This window comes from Dermacentor silvarum, chromosome 2 (genome assembly GCF_013339745.2).
Source record: "Dermacentor silvarum isolate Dsil-2018 chromosome 2, BIME_Dsil_1.4, whole genome shotgun sequence".
Taxonomy (NCBI): Eukaryota; Metazoa; Arthropoda; class Arachnida; order Ixodida; family Ixodidae; genus Dermacentor; species Dermacentor silvarum.
The window spans coordinates 152,835,109-152,848,125 of record NC_051155.1 but is presented as its reverse complement, the minus strand read 5'-3'; the positions used below and the strand labels follow the sequence as shown (position 1 = coordinate 152,848,125).

Below are 13,017 nucleotides of genomic sequence, written 5' to 3'. Positions count from 1 at the left end.
ACATTCATATAAAATGGAAGCTCTAGTTAAGTGAAACGCTCGTTAAATAACAATGAAAAGCTTACTACAAAGCAATGAATGCTGTAATTTTTGTTGAAGCTTTAGCAGCAACTAATTTTTATTACCTTTATCAAGTCTGGAATTCCCTTACAGGTGTGGAAAGCACCCAATGGCCTTCTTAATGTCCTTGTCATCACTTCCTGTGCTGGCAACATGTTTGTCGGCACTGTATATTGAAATCTTTCAGAGCGTATACAGCATCTTGGTCAACTTAACACTTTCGTGACTGTGGGAAAATCAGTTGTTTTCGGGTGGTCTAGGAAATATTTTCTTTCCTGCCACAGAAAATGCTTGATGTTTAAGTGTATACCGTATTTCCCGGTGTATAAGACACTTTTTGTTTCTCTGAATTTTTCGTCGGTGCATCGTATAGAATGGTGCGACTTATGTACATATTTTTTAGGAAAAACTGTCGTCAAAATCGGATTCGATGTTATGTCCACGTGAAGCACGCTTGTTGACTTAATTGCTATGGGTTCTGTGCGCGCTATTGAGGTATCGGGCTCTTCTTGTGATTGAGATACCGAGCGCCGTGTGTGAAGGATGGAGCAGCAACGCAAGCGGCGGTAAACCGACCGCGAGTCGACCAACCACGAGTCGACCGACTCCGAAGTCATCGCATCTGCAGATCGCTTTCAAGATACAGCGGGCGCCGCTGCACAAACTATGCGGTTGCTACCAGAGTACAAGCTGCCCCCCCCCTCCCTCCCCCGCTGCCTTCCCGCTTTCCTCCCTTGTGCGCAATTCGGCTCACCGTCGCACACTTTCACTCGCACGTACAGCATACGGTGTGGGGACGCTTTTATCGCCCTTGGTTTTTATAGGCAACATCACGGCAACCACGACTGCAGAAATGCGCCTGCAGTGTCCGTATCATTGCTATTGCAATCATATAGGAAATATATGGCACCCATACGCTTGCGCGTGACCCGCATTTACGGAGTGAAATGTCTCTAATTTTTTTAAATCGCTTACCGAACGAACAGGTGCGTCTTATTTATTTGTTTGAACATACTGCTAGCCTCACATTTGAGGCTGTTGCAGGAAAGGGGCAGGATACATATTCAAGAGAACACAGTTCAAGTTGGCGTGGACATAAATAAGTTGAGTTCAACTAGGCAGTACATGTGCACTCTATATTCATTATACAAACGCTATAGAAGGATGAGAAAAAAAGTAGTAAATGCCATGTTGGAAGGTTTAGCACATGAAAGAAGCACAAAAAAAGAAAGTGTAGATACATTGCATATTCATTGCACAAGAGATGAGACTCAGTGGGTACTGGGGGAGTCATGAGCAGCAAAAAAATCAGGGCAGGAAACAAGAAACTGAGAAGTGAATCAGAATGCCATTGTACGACGCAGCACGCCTGCCATACCAATCGTAACTACAAAGCATTGTTTGATATCTTGGCGATAAAAGCTTCGAGTGATATGCAGGTGACAGCATCATCAGGCGAACCATTCATTGATTGCATGTCGAAAAAAGGTGTACCTGAATATGTCGTTGTGTAATCTGTATTCTGTTGAGTGCTTGGTGGGTTTTGTTTTGGAACTTATTAAAAGGAAATCTAATTGTTTCCTTTGTACGTTCTCCAATTTTGCTATGTACTGTTTACGAAAGGGAAACCAACATACTATTGCATTATCTAGTATAGAGAGAACGAGTGACAGGTATGCTAAGCGTTTAGTATCTATTGATGCGGATCTAAGCGAGCTAAATGAGTATAGAAGTGCCAATGCTCTATTACCAATATATGTTCCCTGCTTGTCCCATTTCAGATCTGATGAAATTATGATGCCTAAATATTTATACTCTTCTACTTAACATCTGTCCTTGTAAATAATATGGGAATTCATGGACGCTCTTTTATTTGTCACTGTCATACAAATTGTTTTTTCTGTGTTAATCACCATCTGCCACGTTTGGCATCATTGTGTTATATTTTCAAGTGCACTGTTTAAGGTTATCTGGTCTTCACGGCAGGTTATTTCCTTGTAGATAATGCAGTCATCATCAAATGTTCTTACTTTGGCTTTAGTATTGATCTGTAAATCATTGATAAAAAGAAGAAAGGGGATAGCTAAAACGGCACATTGAGTGATGCCTCATAGCACATCGCCACAGTCTACTCCCAGCTGTCTCCGGGCACAAAACTCCACTCTCTGTGCAGCCGCCGGCCCTTAAATTCCGTTGTTCGGTCCCGCCCGTATGACGCTGACGCCCTGCCAGTAAGAACTGTGACCTTTAGAACATGACAGATATACTTAGATCAACGTGCGGCCACGATGAAAATGTCCGAGAAGAAAGCAAAAATCGCTGGCGGATGCCCGTTGATGTTCCAGAGCGATTTGACACACTTTTGCCCTCTGTACTAAAGTCTTGTCGAATCGAAGCCGTCTTCCAAGTCTGTGCTGCTACCATAATCCACAAATTCGACTATGGAGGCACTTTAAAAATCCCCGCATGGCGGAAAAGAGAAACACGAAAGTGAAACTGATAAGATTGTTTCTCTTTAACTCATTCAGTGGCGCTAGCTGTCCAGAAATCTGAATTTATACCATTGATAACATAATATTGTGGAAATAGGCGCGGTCACGGAAGTGTTAAGGTCATTTTCATACCGCGGAACTACCGTGGCGCCCCTAGCGGAGTATGCAGCTGTCACACCACCTGTCGAGCGCGCCGCTCTGGATTCTGAGAGGAGAGAAAGGGGGGGGGGGGCGTAGGAGAGGAGAGAGAGGGGGAGGGGACGTGCTTTTGGGGTGTGGCATGCGGGCGCTGCTCCGTACAGGATTCCTAGAGGACAGAAAGGGGGGGAGCGTAGGAGAGGAGAGAGAGGGGGAGGGGACACGCATGCGCTGTGGGGGTGTGGGACGCAGGACAACAGACGGAGCCGCCGGCAAGAAATGCTTCGCATATAAAAAAAGTTGTCGCAGTTTCACCTGAAAGGCGAAGCATCAATTGCGATAGCAAATTTGTAGAGAGCTATACGGAGTAATGATAGTAGCTTTATCAGCTGTATAAACTTGGACATGCAGCAGCACCGGCAACACGCAGAACTGTTGTCGACGCCGTCGGCATTTTGCCCGCGTTCGCACAAAACGCGTGCGGCGTTGGTGACTGTTGCCGGAACCTCTGATATAAATAGGCACTTGGTGCCGCAGCTAAATGTCGCTTCCCCCCCCCCCCCCCCCACGGCCTTTCGCGCGTCGGAAGAAGGCGCGTTTGCTCTACATATATGGTGATTGTAAAGGAGGCGAGAGACGCCTACTTCTGTAGCCCTTAAGGGAGCACGGAGCAGAACGCGCGTTTGTTCTCCGCCGTGGGTTCACTCCCCATAAAAGCGCACTTCCCTCGCTCCCTTTCAATCGCATATACAGCGTTCGGCGGCGCGCGGCGACGATTTCATCTCCATTGACGTCATACGGAACCTCACGGCGACGGCAACGACGATGGCAACGCTGACGGCAGAAATCTGCTTTGTAGTGTCCATATAATTGCTATCGCAATAAAAAAATAGCGACAAGCAAAGCAGCGCGGTGGCACCCGTCCCCCACTCAGTCTCTCTCTCTCAGCGAGTGCAATAGCAGCTTCGCAGCTGACAGCCCAGTTCAAAGATGGCGCTGACAAAGTGCAAAGCTGTGTCGCTTGACACGAAGATGGATATTTTGCAGGACCCTTGACGCGGCTTCAAGGGGAGCGCCCTCGTGAGGAAGTATGAGCTCGCCCAGTCGACAATATCAACCATTTTGAAAACCAGAAGCACCGCGATTGTGAAGGCAGGTGCTATTAGCGGCCATGCCGATCAGTGGAAAAGGGTTAGAGACCCTTTGTACGCCGATGTTGAAGAGGCGTTTTACCAGTGGTTCATAACAACCCGCGCGCATAATGTGCCTATGAGTGGGCTAGTACTTACCACCAAAGCAAAAAACTTCGCTTTTCTTCTGGGACGCCCAAATTTTGAGCCTGGGGGAGGCTGGATCCAGCGCTTTAAATAGCTGCACGGAATCGTTTACACAAATGTGGTAGGGGAAGCGGCGCCTTTGGACACACAGGCAAAGCAGCAGCGGCTACAGACAAAGCTGCCCGGCGTGCTGGAGCGCTATGCGGAGAAGGACATATATATAATTGCGACGAAACTGCTCTGTTTTTTCAAATATTGCCGTCGATGACTCATGCTCTTAAAGGAGATCGATGCCCCGGCAGGAAGCACTCGAAACTTAGGGTGACCGTGTTGCTGTACGTTGGCATGGACGGGAGCCATCGTCTCAAGCCTTTCATGATCGGGCGATCAAAGAAGCCAATGTGCTTTAAGAATCAGCACATCCCGGTCCACTATCACAGTAATAAGAAGGCGTGGATGACCCGCGACCTGTTCGAAGAATGGCTGCTCGAGTTCTACAGTATAATTGAAGGCCAAGGAAGGAAAGTAGTGTTGCTACTTGACAACTGTAGCGCACACAGCATTAGCCCGAAGCTAACATCTGTCGAATTGATGTTTCTGCCTCCGAATACTACAGCAGGCCTGCAGCCGTTGGACGCCGGTGTGATAGCCAACTTTAAAGCCCTGTATCGGCGGTGCATACTGGAGTGGCTAATCTTAGTAATTGACCGCACAGCTCCTGGCACATAGGGTCATGCAGACAGGCCCCCTGACCTGAAGATCAGCCTTTTGAAAGCCGTGCGCTTCATTTACGGTGCGTGGTATGAAGTAAAGCGGTCAACTATATACAACTGCTTCAAAAAGGCGGGCTTTGTGCGTCAGGACGAACTTCCCCAACCCACTGATAGTGAGACGAACACGGTGGAAGACGCTGAAATAACCGAGCTCTGGGAGCGCGTTCCTACTGGTGACACAGGTGGTGCGTCGATGGAGTTTTTGACTGCAGACAGTGCTGCCTCGTTCTGCAATGAGATCACCGACGAGGCGATCGCCGAAGATGTGCTGTCTCGACAGACGGCAAAGTTGTGCGACGGCGGCGACGGAAGCTGTGACAGTGACGAGATTGACAGTGGCTCCTTGACCCCGACCTCGATTTCCACGCAGAGGGCACTGTCGTCGATCGACTCCTTAATTGATTTTATGCATGCTAAAGGATTGCCGCCAGTGTTCGCGCAGCAGCTGGAATCCATGCACACCGCGGTTGTGAAGCTGCCGCAAAAACAAGTGCAAATTTCGGACTATTTTGGCGCGTCTAACACTTGACACGATCATTAGCGCTAGAAATAAAGTTTGTTTTTCACAGCCTACTTTTTACATCATCTATTCTTTAGAGCAAGCGGCGAATTCGAGTCCGCAGCTGCAAAGATACATGCAGCGCGTTTTTTTTTATAACGGCAGTCCAGATATAGCGATCATCGGTTATAACGATCATATGTATTGTTTTTCTCGATATCGTTATAAGTGGACTGCACTGTATAACAATGTTATTCATCGCATATCGGATATAACGATCAACATTTTGCTTCTGGCGTTTTTCATGCAGAATAATTCATGCATGGCGGCGTTTTTCATGCAGAATAATCGTGAAATTTACGTTCCTGAGTTGCCCTTAACCAATACGGGGCGAAAAGTTTGCCTGAGTGAGTTCGTATCTGCCTCCATTCCCGCGCGACGTGTCCCGCCCGTGCGTCGATTGCGAAAGCCACGGAGAGCATTGCAAGTTGGCGCAGCGTGCACAAGATGTCGCCAGCTGCTTCGTGTCGCCGGCGGTCGTGCGAGCGTCCATAGAAGAGGAGGGGAGGAAAAAAAAAACAAAACAAACAAGCTGCGTCTCCCCCTCAGTGAACGCAGAAATCTGCCGCGAAAGCGCAGCAGGAGGTGTGCCGACAAAGCTCAAAGCTGTGTCTCTCGAGACGCAACTGCAAATTTTGCAAGACTAGAAGCAGTACGAGCTCGCGCATTCGATAATATCGACGATTATGAAAACCGGGAGCACCACGATCATGAAGGCGAGAAGCAGTGGCCATGCCGATCAACGGAAAAGGCGGGCTTTGTGCGCGAGGACGAAACCAACACGGTGGAAGCCGCTGACATTACTGAATTCTGGGAGCACGTCGCTACTGACGACGAAATAGGTGGTGCTTCGATGGAAGAGTTTCTGAGTGCAGATAATGCTGCCTCGTCCTGCGATTGTTGTCGTGACAGACGGCGGCGTTGTACGACGAAGGCGGCGACAGCAGCGGCAGTGACAATAAAATGGACAATGGCCCGTCTTTGACACCGACCTCGATGTTCACCCAAAGTGCAATTTCGTCGATCGGGTCGCTCATTGATTTGATGCACACTAAATTATTGCTGCCAGTGTTCGTGCTGCAGCTGGACGTGATGCACACGGCGTTGTGAATCCAAAACTTTTGCGAAAGCAAGTGCAGATTTCTATTTCAGCGCGCCGAATGATTGAGGCGCTATTTAGAGGTATAAATAAATGTTTTATGCACAGCCTACTTTCTACAACGTCAATGTTTTATCGCAAGTGGCAAATTTGGTTTCGCGACTACAAAGGTATATTCGGCAGGTGTTCTTTGTTTTTTTTCACGGCGGTCCAGATATAGCGAAGATCGGTTATAACGATGGGATTTTTCATTCTTCTTGATGTCGTTATAAGTGGACTGCACTGTAATTTGAAAACCAATTGCGGTAAAATACTCATTAGAGGGCACGTAACAACTTCCGGCGTGTAACCAAAATTTCCTATGTGGCCTCGTGAGGGGCCCTCAGTATATTTCTCCGTGCTTTTTTCTTTTCCAGATTGACTTTGTGGCACATGATGAGATTCCCTACTGTATGGGCAATGAAGAGGATGTGTACAAGTTTATCAAAGAGAAAGGCATGTTTCTTGCCACACAAAGGACAGATGGAATCTCTACATCAGATTTAGTTGCAAGGATTGTCAAAGACTACGATGTGTATGTCAGACGAAACCTCGCCAGGGGTTACTCCGCTAGAGACATGAATGTCTCGTTTTTAAATGTAAGCCCCTTTTGTAGTCCTTGTTGTTGTGCAAATTTAGTATTGAACACTTCTCAGCGTCTTGGTGATAAATCTCTGTGTGATTGTTGCTGCCAATAGACCGATCCCACCAACCGATCTGCGCATGCGCCGGTTTTCCGGAAGTAGCAATGCCACCATGTTGGTTGTAGTCAACTGGTCAACCCCACCACCGCAGTCCCCGCTCGTTGAGTACTGCGCACGAGCTTTCCGGACATCTCTGCGACTCCACCACCAAGAAAAATTCGTCGTATAATTTAAGAAATTACATCGGCTGTTCATTGCAGCATGCGAGGCGAACGTTGAAAAGTGCCTGCTGCTCTTTCATTTCTGTTGTTACCCGCTGATTACACGTTGAGTATCGTATTTGTTCGAGCTTTGTATGTAGTACATGCTGATGTACACGGTCGTTTTACGTTACACTTTTTTCACACGTGCATCTCAGTGACTGCAACGTTATGTTTGCTTAGCGACAGACATAATAGGATTTGTATACCTGTTGGAAACAGGTTTGAAATGCGGCGCCGAAACTTTCGTGGCCTAATGATGCTTACCTACATGGGTTTCGCACACGACTTGCAGACTTCGGTAACAGTGACATCTAGAAGTTCTTAGGTGAGCTAGGCGGCGTTTTTAACATAAAAATGCCGATAGCCAATCATCGCCAAGTCATCGATAGCTAATCAATAGCTAATCTAGAATCGATCAATAATCAATAAATTCCGGAAAATTCTGGGGATGACTTGGCAGTGCTTAGCCTAGCCCAAATACGTACGTAGCTAATACCTTGCGATAGCCAATCAATAGCTAATCGATCAATAATCAATAAATTCCAGAAAATGCTGGGCATGACTTAGTAGTTCTTAGCCTAGCCCAAATACGTGACCAATACCTTGCGATAGCCAAGTGATAGTCAATCAATAGCTAATCGATAATCGATCAATAATCAATCAATTTTGGGAAATGCTGGGCATGACTTGGTAGTGCTTAGCCTAGCCCAAATACGTGGCCAATACCTTGCGATAGCCAATCAATAGCTTATCAATAATCGATCAATAATCAATAAATTCTGAAAATGCTGTGCATGACTTGGTAGTTCTTAGCCTAGCCCAAATACGTGGCCAATACCTTGCAATAGCCAATTGATAGCTAATCAATAGCTAATCGATAATCGACAAATAATCTATAAATTCCGGGAATCAAGTACACGGGTGTTTTCGCATTTTGCCTGCATCGAAATGTGGCCGCCATTCGTCCCCGTGTATCTTCTCGTGTTGTGTATTACCAGTACCACCTATTAATCCGTTGGATCCACTCTCTCGAAGCTTTCGCTCTTTAGAAAACACATAGAATCCGAAGCCTTTGTCCCTTGTGTCGTGGTTGTAGCATCCAGGAAGGCAGCAGGCCAATCCTCCCATCGCACGATGGCTCTACACGAACCATAAAAATGTCCAAAAATCCTTCGGAAACAGGACGCACAGGCACTCCGGGTGGCTGGAGCGGCCAGATGACTACAAGTACCAGCATGCACCGCGGCAGCGGTGGCGTCGTGAAACTGGCCGGTGGGATCGGTATATTGAATGGCAATGAACAGCGTAATTTACGTAACTTTATGGCCTTTGGTAAAAAAACACTGAGGCCCTTGTGTGCATGCAGTCACCAACTCGTTGTTTGTACCTGCACAGTTATTACGACTTCTCTACTGCACTGGCCAGATTCCTTATATAAACAGTGTATAATGTAGTGTAAAAAAAAAAGTCCTGAATGTTGTAAAATTCTAAAGTCACTACATAAGTATGATACGTAGAAGTGACAAGCTAGCTTTTTCGTTTATGCCCCCTTCCGTTTTTATTGTGTCTTAACACACTGGTCTCTGAGTGAACTGTTAAGCTCCATTATCACGTGTTTTGCTCTGAAGACGGAGGGGGTGCTCTTTTATCTTTTGTCATTGGAAGGTGCTGGTAAGCCGGCTTTGAGCTGCTGAGGCTATTGCAAGTCGAGATATGATACTAGTATCACAAATTGGCTTGGACGCATATGAATGTCAGCGTAGAGATTCTCTCTCTTGGTGAGCTTTGCTAGGATTTTTCTTGGTTGTCTGTATTGCCTGGGCTTGTGACCTTCAGTGGTTAAATTTTTATTTAAATTTTTTCTTGGCTGAAATTTTAGTGTGCCTATACTTTGTATACAAAATGACTTGTCACTGCTGAGAACAAATGAGCAATGATGATGTCAAGGGGAGCACGCACTTCCTCTTCCAAATAAATTCATTCACACATACATTTTACAACATAGTGCTAATGTCATTTTTATTGTGTTGATAGTTGATACCATATTACAATGTGTAGAAACTGTGCGTTAACTGACCTTCCCTCTGACAAGTATACAAGTTTTATTACTTGTCGCACAAGGAATCTGGTTGCACACAACATCCCCCTCATAGCTTTGTGCTTTTGTGAAGTTGAAGGAAGTAAATGTGTCAGACGGCGATCCAGTTAGGCAGTGACTGACTTTTGAAAGTACAGAAGACCAGTGAACAAAGCCTTTTTTCCCCCTTTGCATTTGCAGGAGAAGAAGTTCCTGCTTCAGAACAAGATGGATGAGTTAAAAGATAAGAGCAAACAGTTGGTGGAGAACTTTGAAGGAAAAAGGCATGAATTCATCCAGAAGTGGGAAGAGAAGTCAAGGGAGTTCATCTTTAACTTCCTGGAGCTCTTTGGCAGGGAAGGAAGGCTGGTGAGTTTATTTGTATTCTTCCCCCCACCCCTTTTGTTTTTTTGCTAAAGATCATCCTGCACACGTTGACGGCCATGGTACTCACAGTTCGATAATCTTCAGACACCACCTTAACTTCAGGTTAAAGTGGTGATGTCCAAGTATGCACCATTACTTGAGAGTTGCAGCTGATCGGTTTCTCTAAGGAAGCACTTTCTGGTGATAGCGTGAAACTTTGCTCGTGCTTGCGTCAGGGATATGCAGGAAAAACAAATATTTGCTGGGCACCCTGTGTGTAACGATACGTGCTTATCATAACTGGAGGCAGTTTTTGTATCAGCAGATTAGCAATTTCTTGAGCTTGTGCATCTAATATCGTCTACATTTTGCCTGAATCAGTTTGTGTTAGTGACTTCAGGCACTCAGCGGCAGTGCAGAGATCTTCTTGCGTCTAGTGACTTCAGGCACTCAGCGGCAGTGCAGAGATCTTCTTGCGTCTGCCTTTGTTTGCCAATCTTTGGATCCTTCTTGTCAAGCCAGCGCTATGGCGAAATTTTTTAACAAGTGGATGCAAGTTGCACGGTCCGTTGCCTTTTTCCTTCTCTGGTTTTTATGCTAGGAGCGTCCTATATACATGCAGCCATCAAGGTCTGGTTCAAGCTTGAGTCATATTCGGTTTATCGTAGAATTCCGAAAAAGGAGGAGCATATTGTGCCTTGTTGACATCGCAGTGCAGCGGCAAGAGGTGGAGCGACGAAACGGTGGGACCGGCTCATTCGCTGAGAGGGCTCTCTCTCTTTTTGCCCTCATAGGAAACCGACCAAAGCGGCCCTCCCTTGTTGGACTTGGATGCTGAAGGTTTTGCTCCAGGCGCGTCCCTGCATTATATGGAAATATGCAATCTGTTCCGACCACCGGCCAGAATGAGAACTCGGCGGCCAATGTCTTCTCGAGACTCCTCACCGTACAAACCGAGTTCTCCAGCTTACTGCCCGACGCCGCCGCGTTCCCTGACTCCACCTCCGCTTCCACTGGAACTGCCTGCCGACAAGCACGTTGAGATTGCGAGCTCTGGTGGTGTTCCTCCCAAAGCCAAGAGCGACATGAACATCTTCTCCAAGCACAAAGCCCCGGAAGGTGCCATCAGAGCAGGGAGCAAGTCCTCCGAAAACATGCAGGCTTCCAAGTCGCCCGAATCACCCTTTCCAGCCAGGGTGGTTGGCCAGTTGCCAAAGGATGCTGCCTTATTGAAAGAGGACAGTGATGTCAACTGCCAAAATCATGACAAAAAAGGACTAGTGCCACATTCTATAGAAAATGCTGCTTCCTGTGATAGTGCTTCCAAGGTACCATTGGAGACCGAACCCAAGTGTCTTTCACAAAGCATTTCGGATGAAGGCATCGGTGTGACCACTGCTCCCGCTAGAAGAGATACTCAAGATGTCTCTCCTTGTATGCCGTTCCATGCTGTGCACTCGGGTCCTGCTGAGGTTCAGTTGAAGAAGGATGATTTCTTGCCACCAAGTCAGAGCGTGGGTACAGAAAAAACCATCAGTGCTGGCAGCTTGGAACCAGTATCGCATAGTCTGCAACAGGGCACTACAGATTTCTATGTTTCTTACTCCAATCCTGTGGAAGGTGGTGCTGAAGAGGATGCAGTAAATACAATCAAGCCAGAGTCTGGCTACGTAGGGCCGAATACAGCTGAAACAAGTGCTGTGGAACAGGAACCAAAGGTTTTGGCGGAAGTGCGCGAGCCTTCGGCAAATGGTGCTGCAGCTTTGTTAGACAGTGCAACTGCAGTTCAACATCTGGAGGCTTCCAAGGTTGACAGTACTGAACAGGTTTCCACAGGCCCAAAGCAGGCCACTACTGATTTTTATGTCTCGTACTCCAATCCTGTGGAAGGTGGTGCTGAAGAGGATGCACTAAGTGCAATGAAGCCCGAGTCTGGCTACGTAGGGCCGAATACAGCTGAACCAAGTGCTGTGGAACAGGAACCAAAGGTTTTGGCGGAAGTGCGCGAGCCTTCGGCAAATGGTGCTGCAGCTTTGTTAGACAGTGCAACTGCAATTCAACAGCTGGAGGCTTCCAAGGTTGACAGTACTGAACGGGTTTCAACAGGCCCAAAGCAGGGCACTACTGATTTTTACATCTCATACTCCAATCCTGTAGAAGCGGAAGCTGACAACATCCCCGTTCAAGCTGCAGTGCCCGGTAATGCTGGAGCCACTGTAACGGAATCGGATATTGTGAAGCAAGAACCTGGCTCCCTGGTTGAGTGGCATGGCGAAACCTCAGGGAAGCAGACAGCTACCAAATCTGAGAGTGGTGGAACAGAAAGGGGGCAAGCTCCCTCTACTCCAGTGCCTGATCAAAGCAAGGACAAGAATTGAAACAACTGTTGATGCACTTGTGCAATACAGGCTCTGTTTGAGGACCAACTTGGCGATGATGACCGTGATAATGTGGCCATTAAGATGTGATAGGGCATGCTGAAGAATATGCTGCACCACCTCGGTGAATTGAAATGGCCCACTGAGTATGACAGAATGCGGAAAGACTATATTCCTAAGAGGCAAAGTGTGATTTTTGAGTTGTGTGTTTAGTGCCTTGAACCATTGCAGTTAAATTCCTACAAAATATCTAGTCAGGGAGGGTATTTATTCATGTTGCTTACAGCAGCATTACAGGGTATTCCATTGTATGTGCCCCCTTCACATAACTGTGCCACAATGTTCCACATTAAGCTTATAGTACCTAATGCCTGTAGCACAGTTGAAGGAATGGTGTTATACCGTGTCTGTGTATGCATTTTATATCGCCCGAAATTTTTGTGTGTTCAATGGTCGGTATCTAGAGCATGACCGCCTCGACACTCTGTCCCTGTTCTTTTTCAAAATTTGTTGCAGTTAGGTGGCAAGGATGACCAGAGCAGTGGTCATGAAAGAGCACATCAGTCCACCTTACCATGACCAAGCTGTGCTTAAGTACTCTTTGCGCTGTATTTGAATAAAAGCCTGCAGCAGCAGTGCGCTATTTTAGCTTCTTTTTTATGCTCTTAGTGGGGATCCCATATCCTCCTGAGACCCGAATACAGCTAAGAGACATAATCACTCTTCAAGGTTGTTTTTATTATCTACTGTTACGTTATGAACGTGAAAAACAATTTTTAAAGTTTAAAGACCATGTTTACATGCCAAAAGCTGCATCTCCATGTACGTGAAAAAATAAACTATCTCCTCATG

The 13,017-nt window shown here is 46.7% G+C and overlaps 1 protein-coding gene and 1 pseudogene across 7 annotated transcripts in view; both read left to right on the top strand.

The window, feature by feature from the left end:
* Positions 1-12,640, top strand: part of LOC119441917 (uncharacterized) — a 34,069-nt gene extending 21,429 nt beyond the window's left edge. For 2 of the 7 annotated variants that reach the window (XM_049661732.1, XM_049661733.1), the window contains exons 6-8: positions 6,815-7,036; positions 9,623-9,790; positions 10,582-12,635. In XM_049661732.1, coding sequence (XP_049517689.1) covers positions 6,815-7,036; positions 9,623-9,790; positions 10,582-12,165 — 1,974 coding nt within the window. In that variant the 3' untranslated portion in view covers positions 12,166-12,635. Of the gene's footprint in view, positions 1-6,814; positions 7,037-9,622; positions 9,791-10,581 lie in introns of all 7 variants that reach the window. The other 5 variants (XM_049661736.1, XM_049661737.1, XM_049661735.1 and 2 more) reach the window with 5 other exon arrangements.
* LOC125943190 (tigger transposable element-derived protein 4-like) lies at positions 3,607-5,308 on the top strand (annotated as a pseudogene).
* Positions 12,641-13,017: the final 377 nt, after the last annotated feature.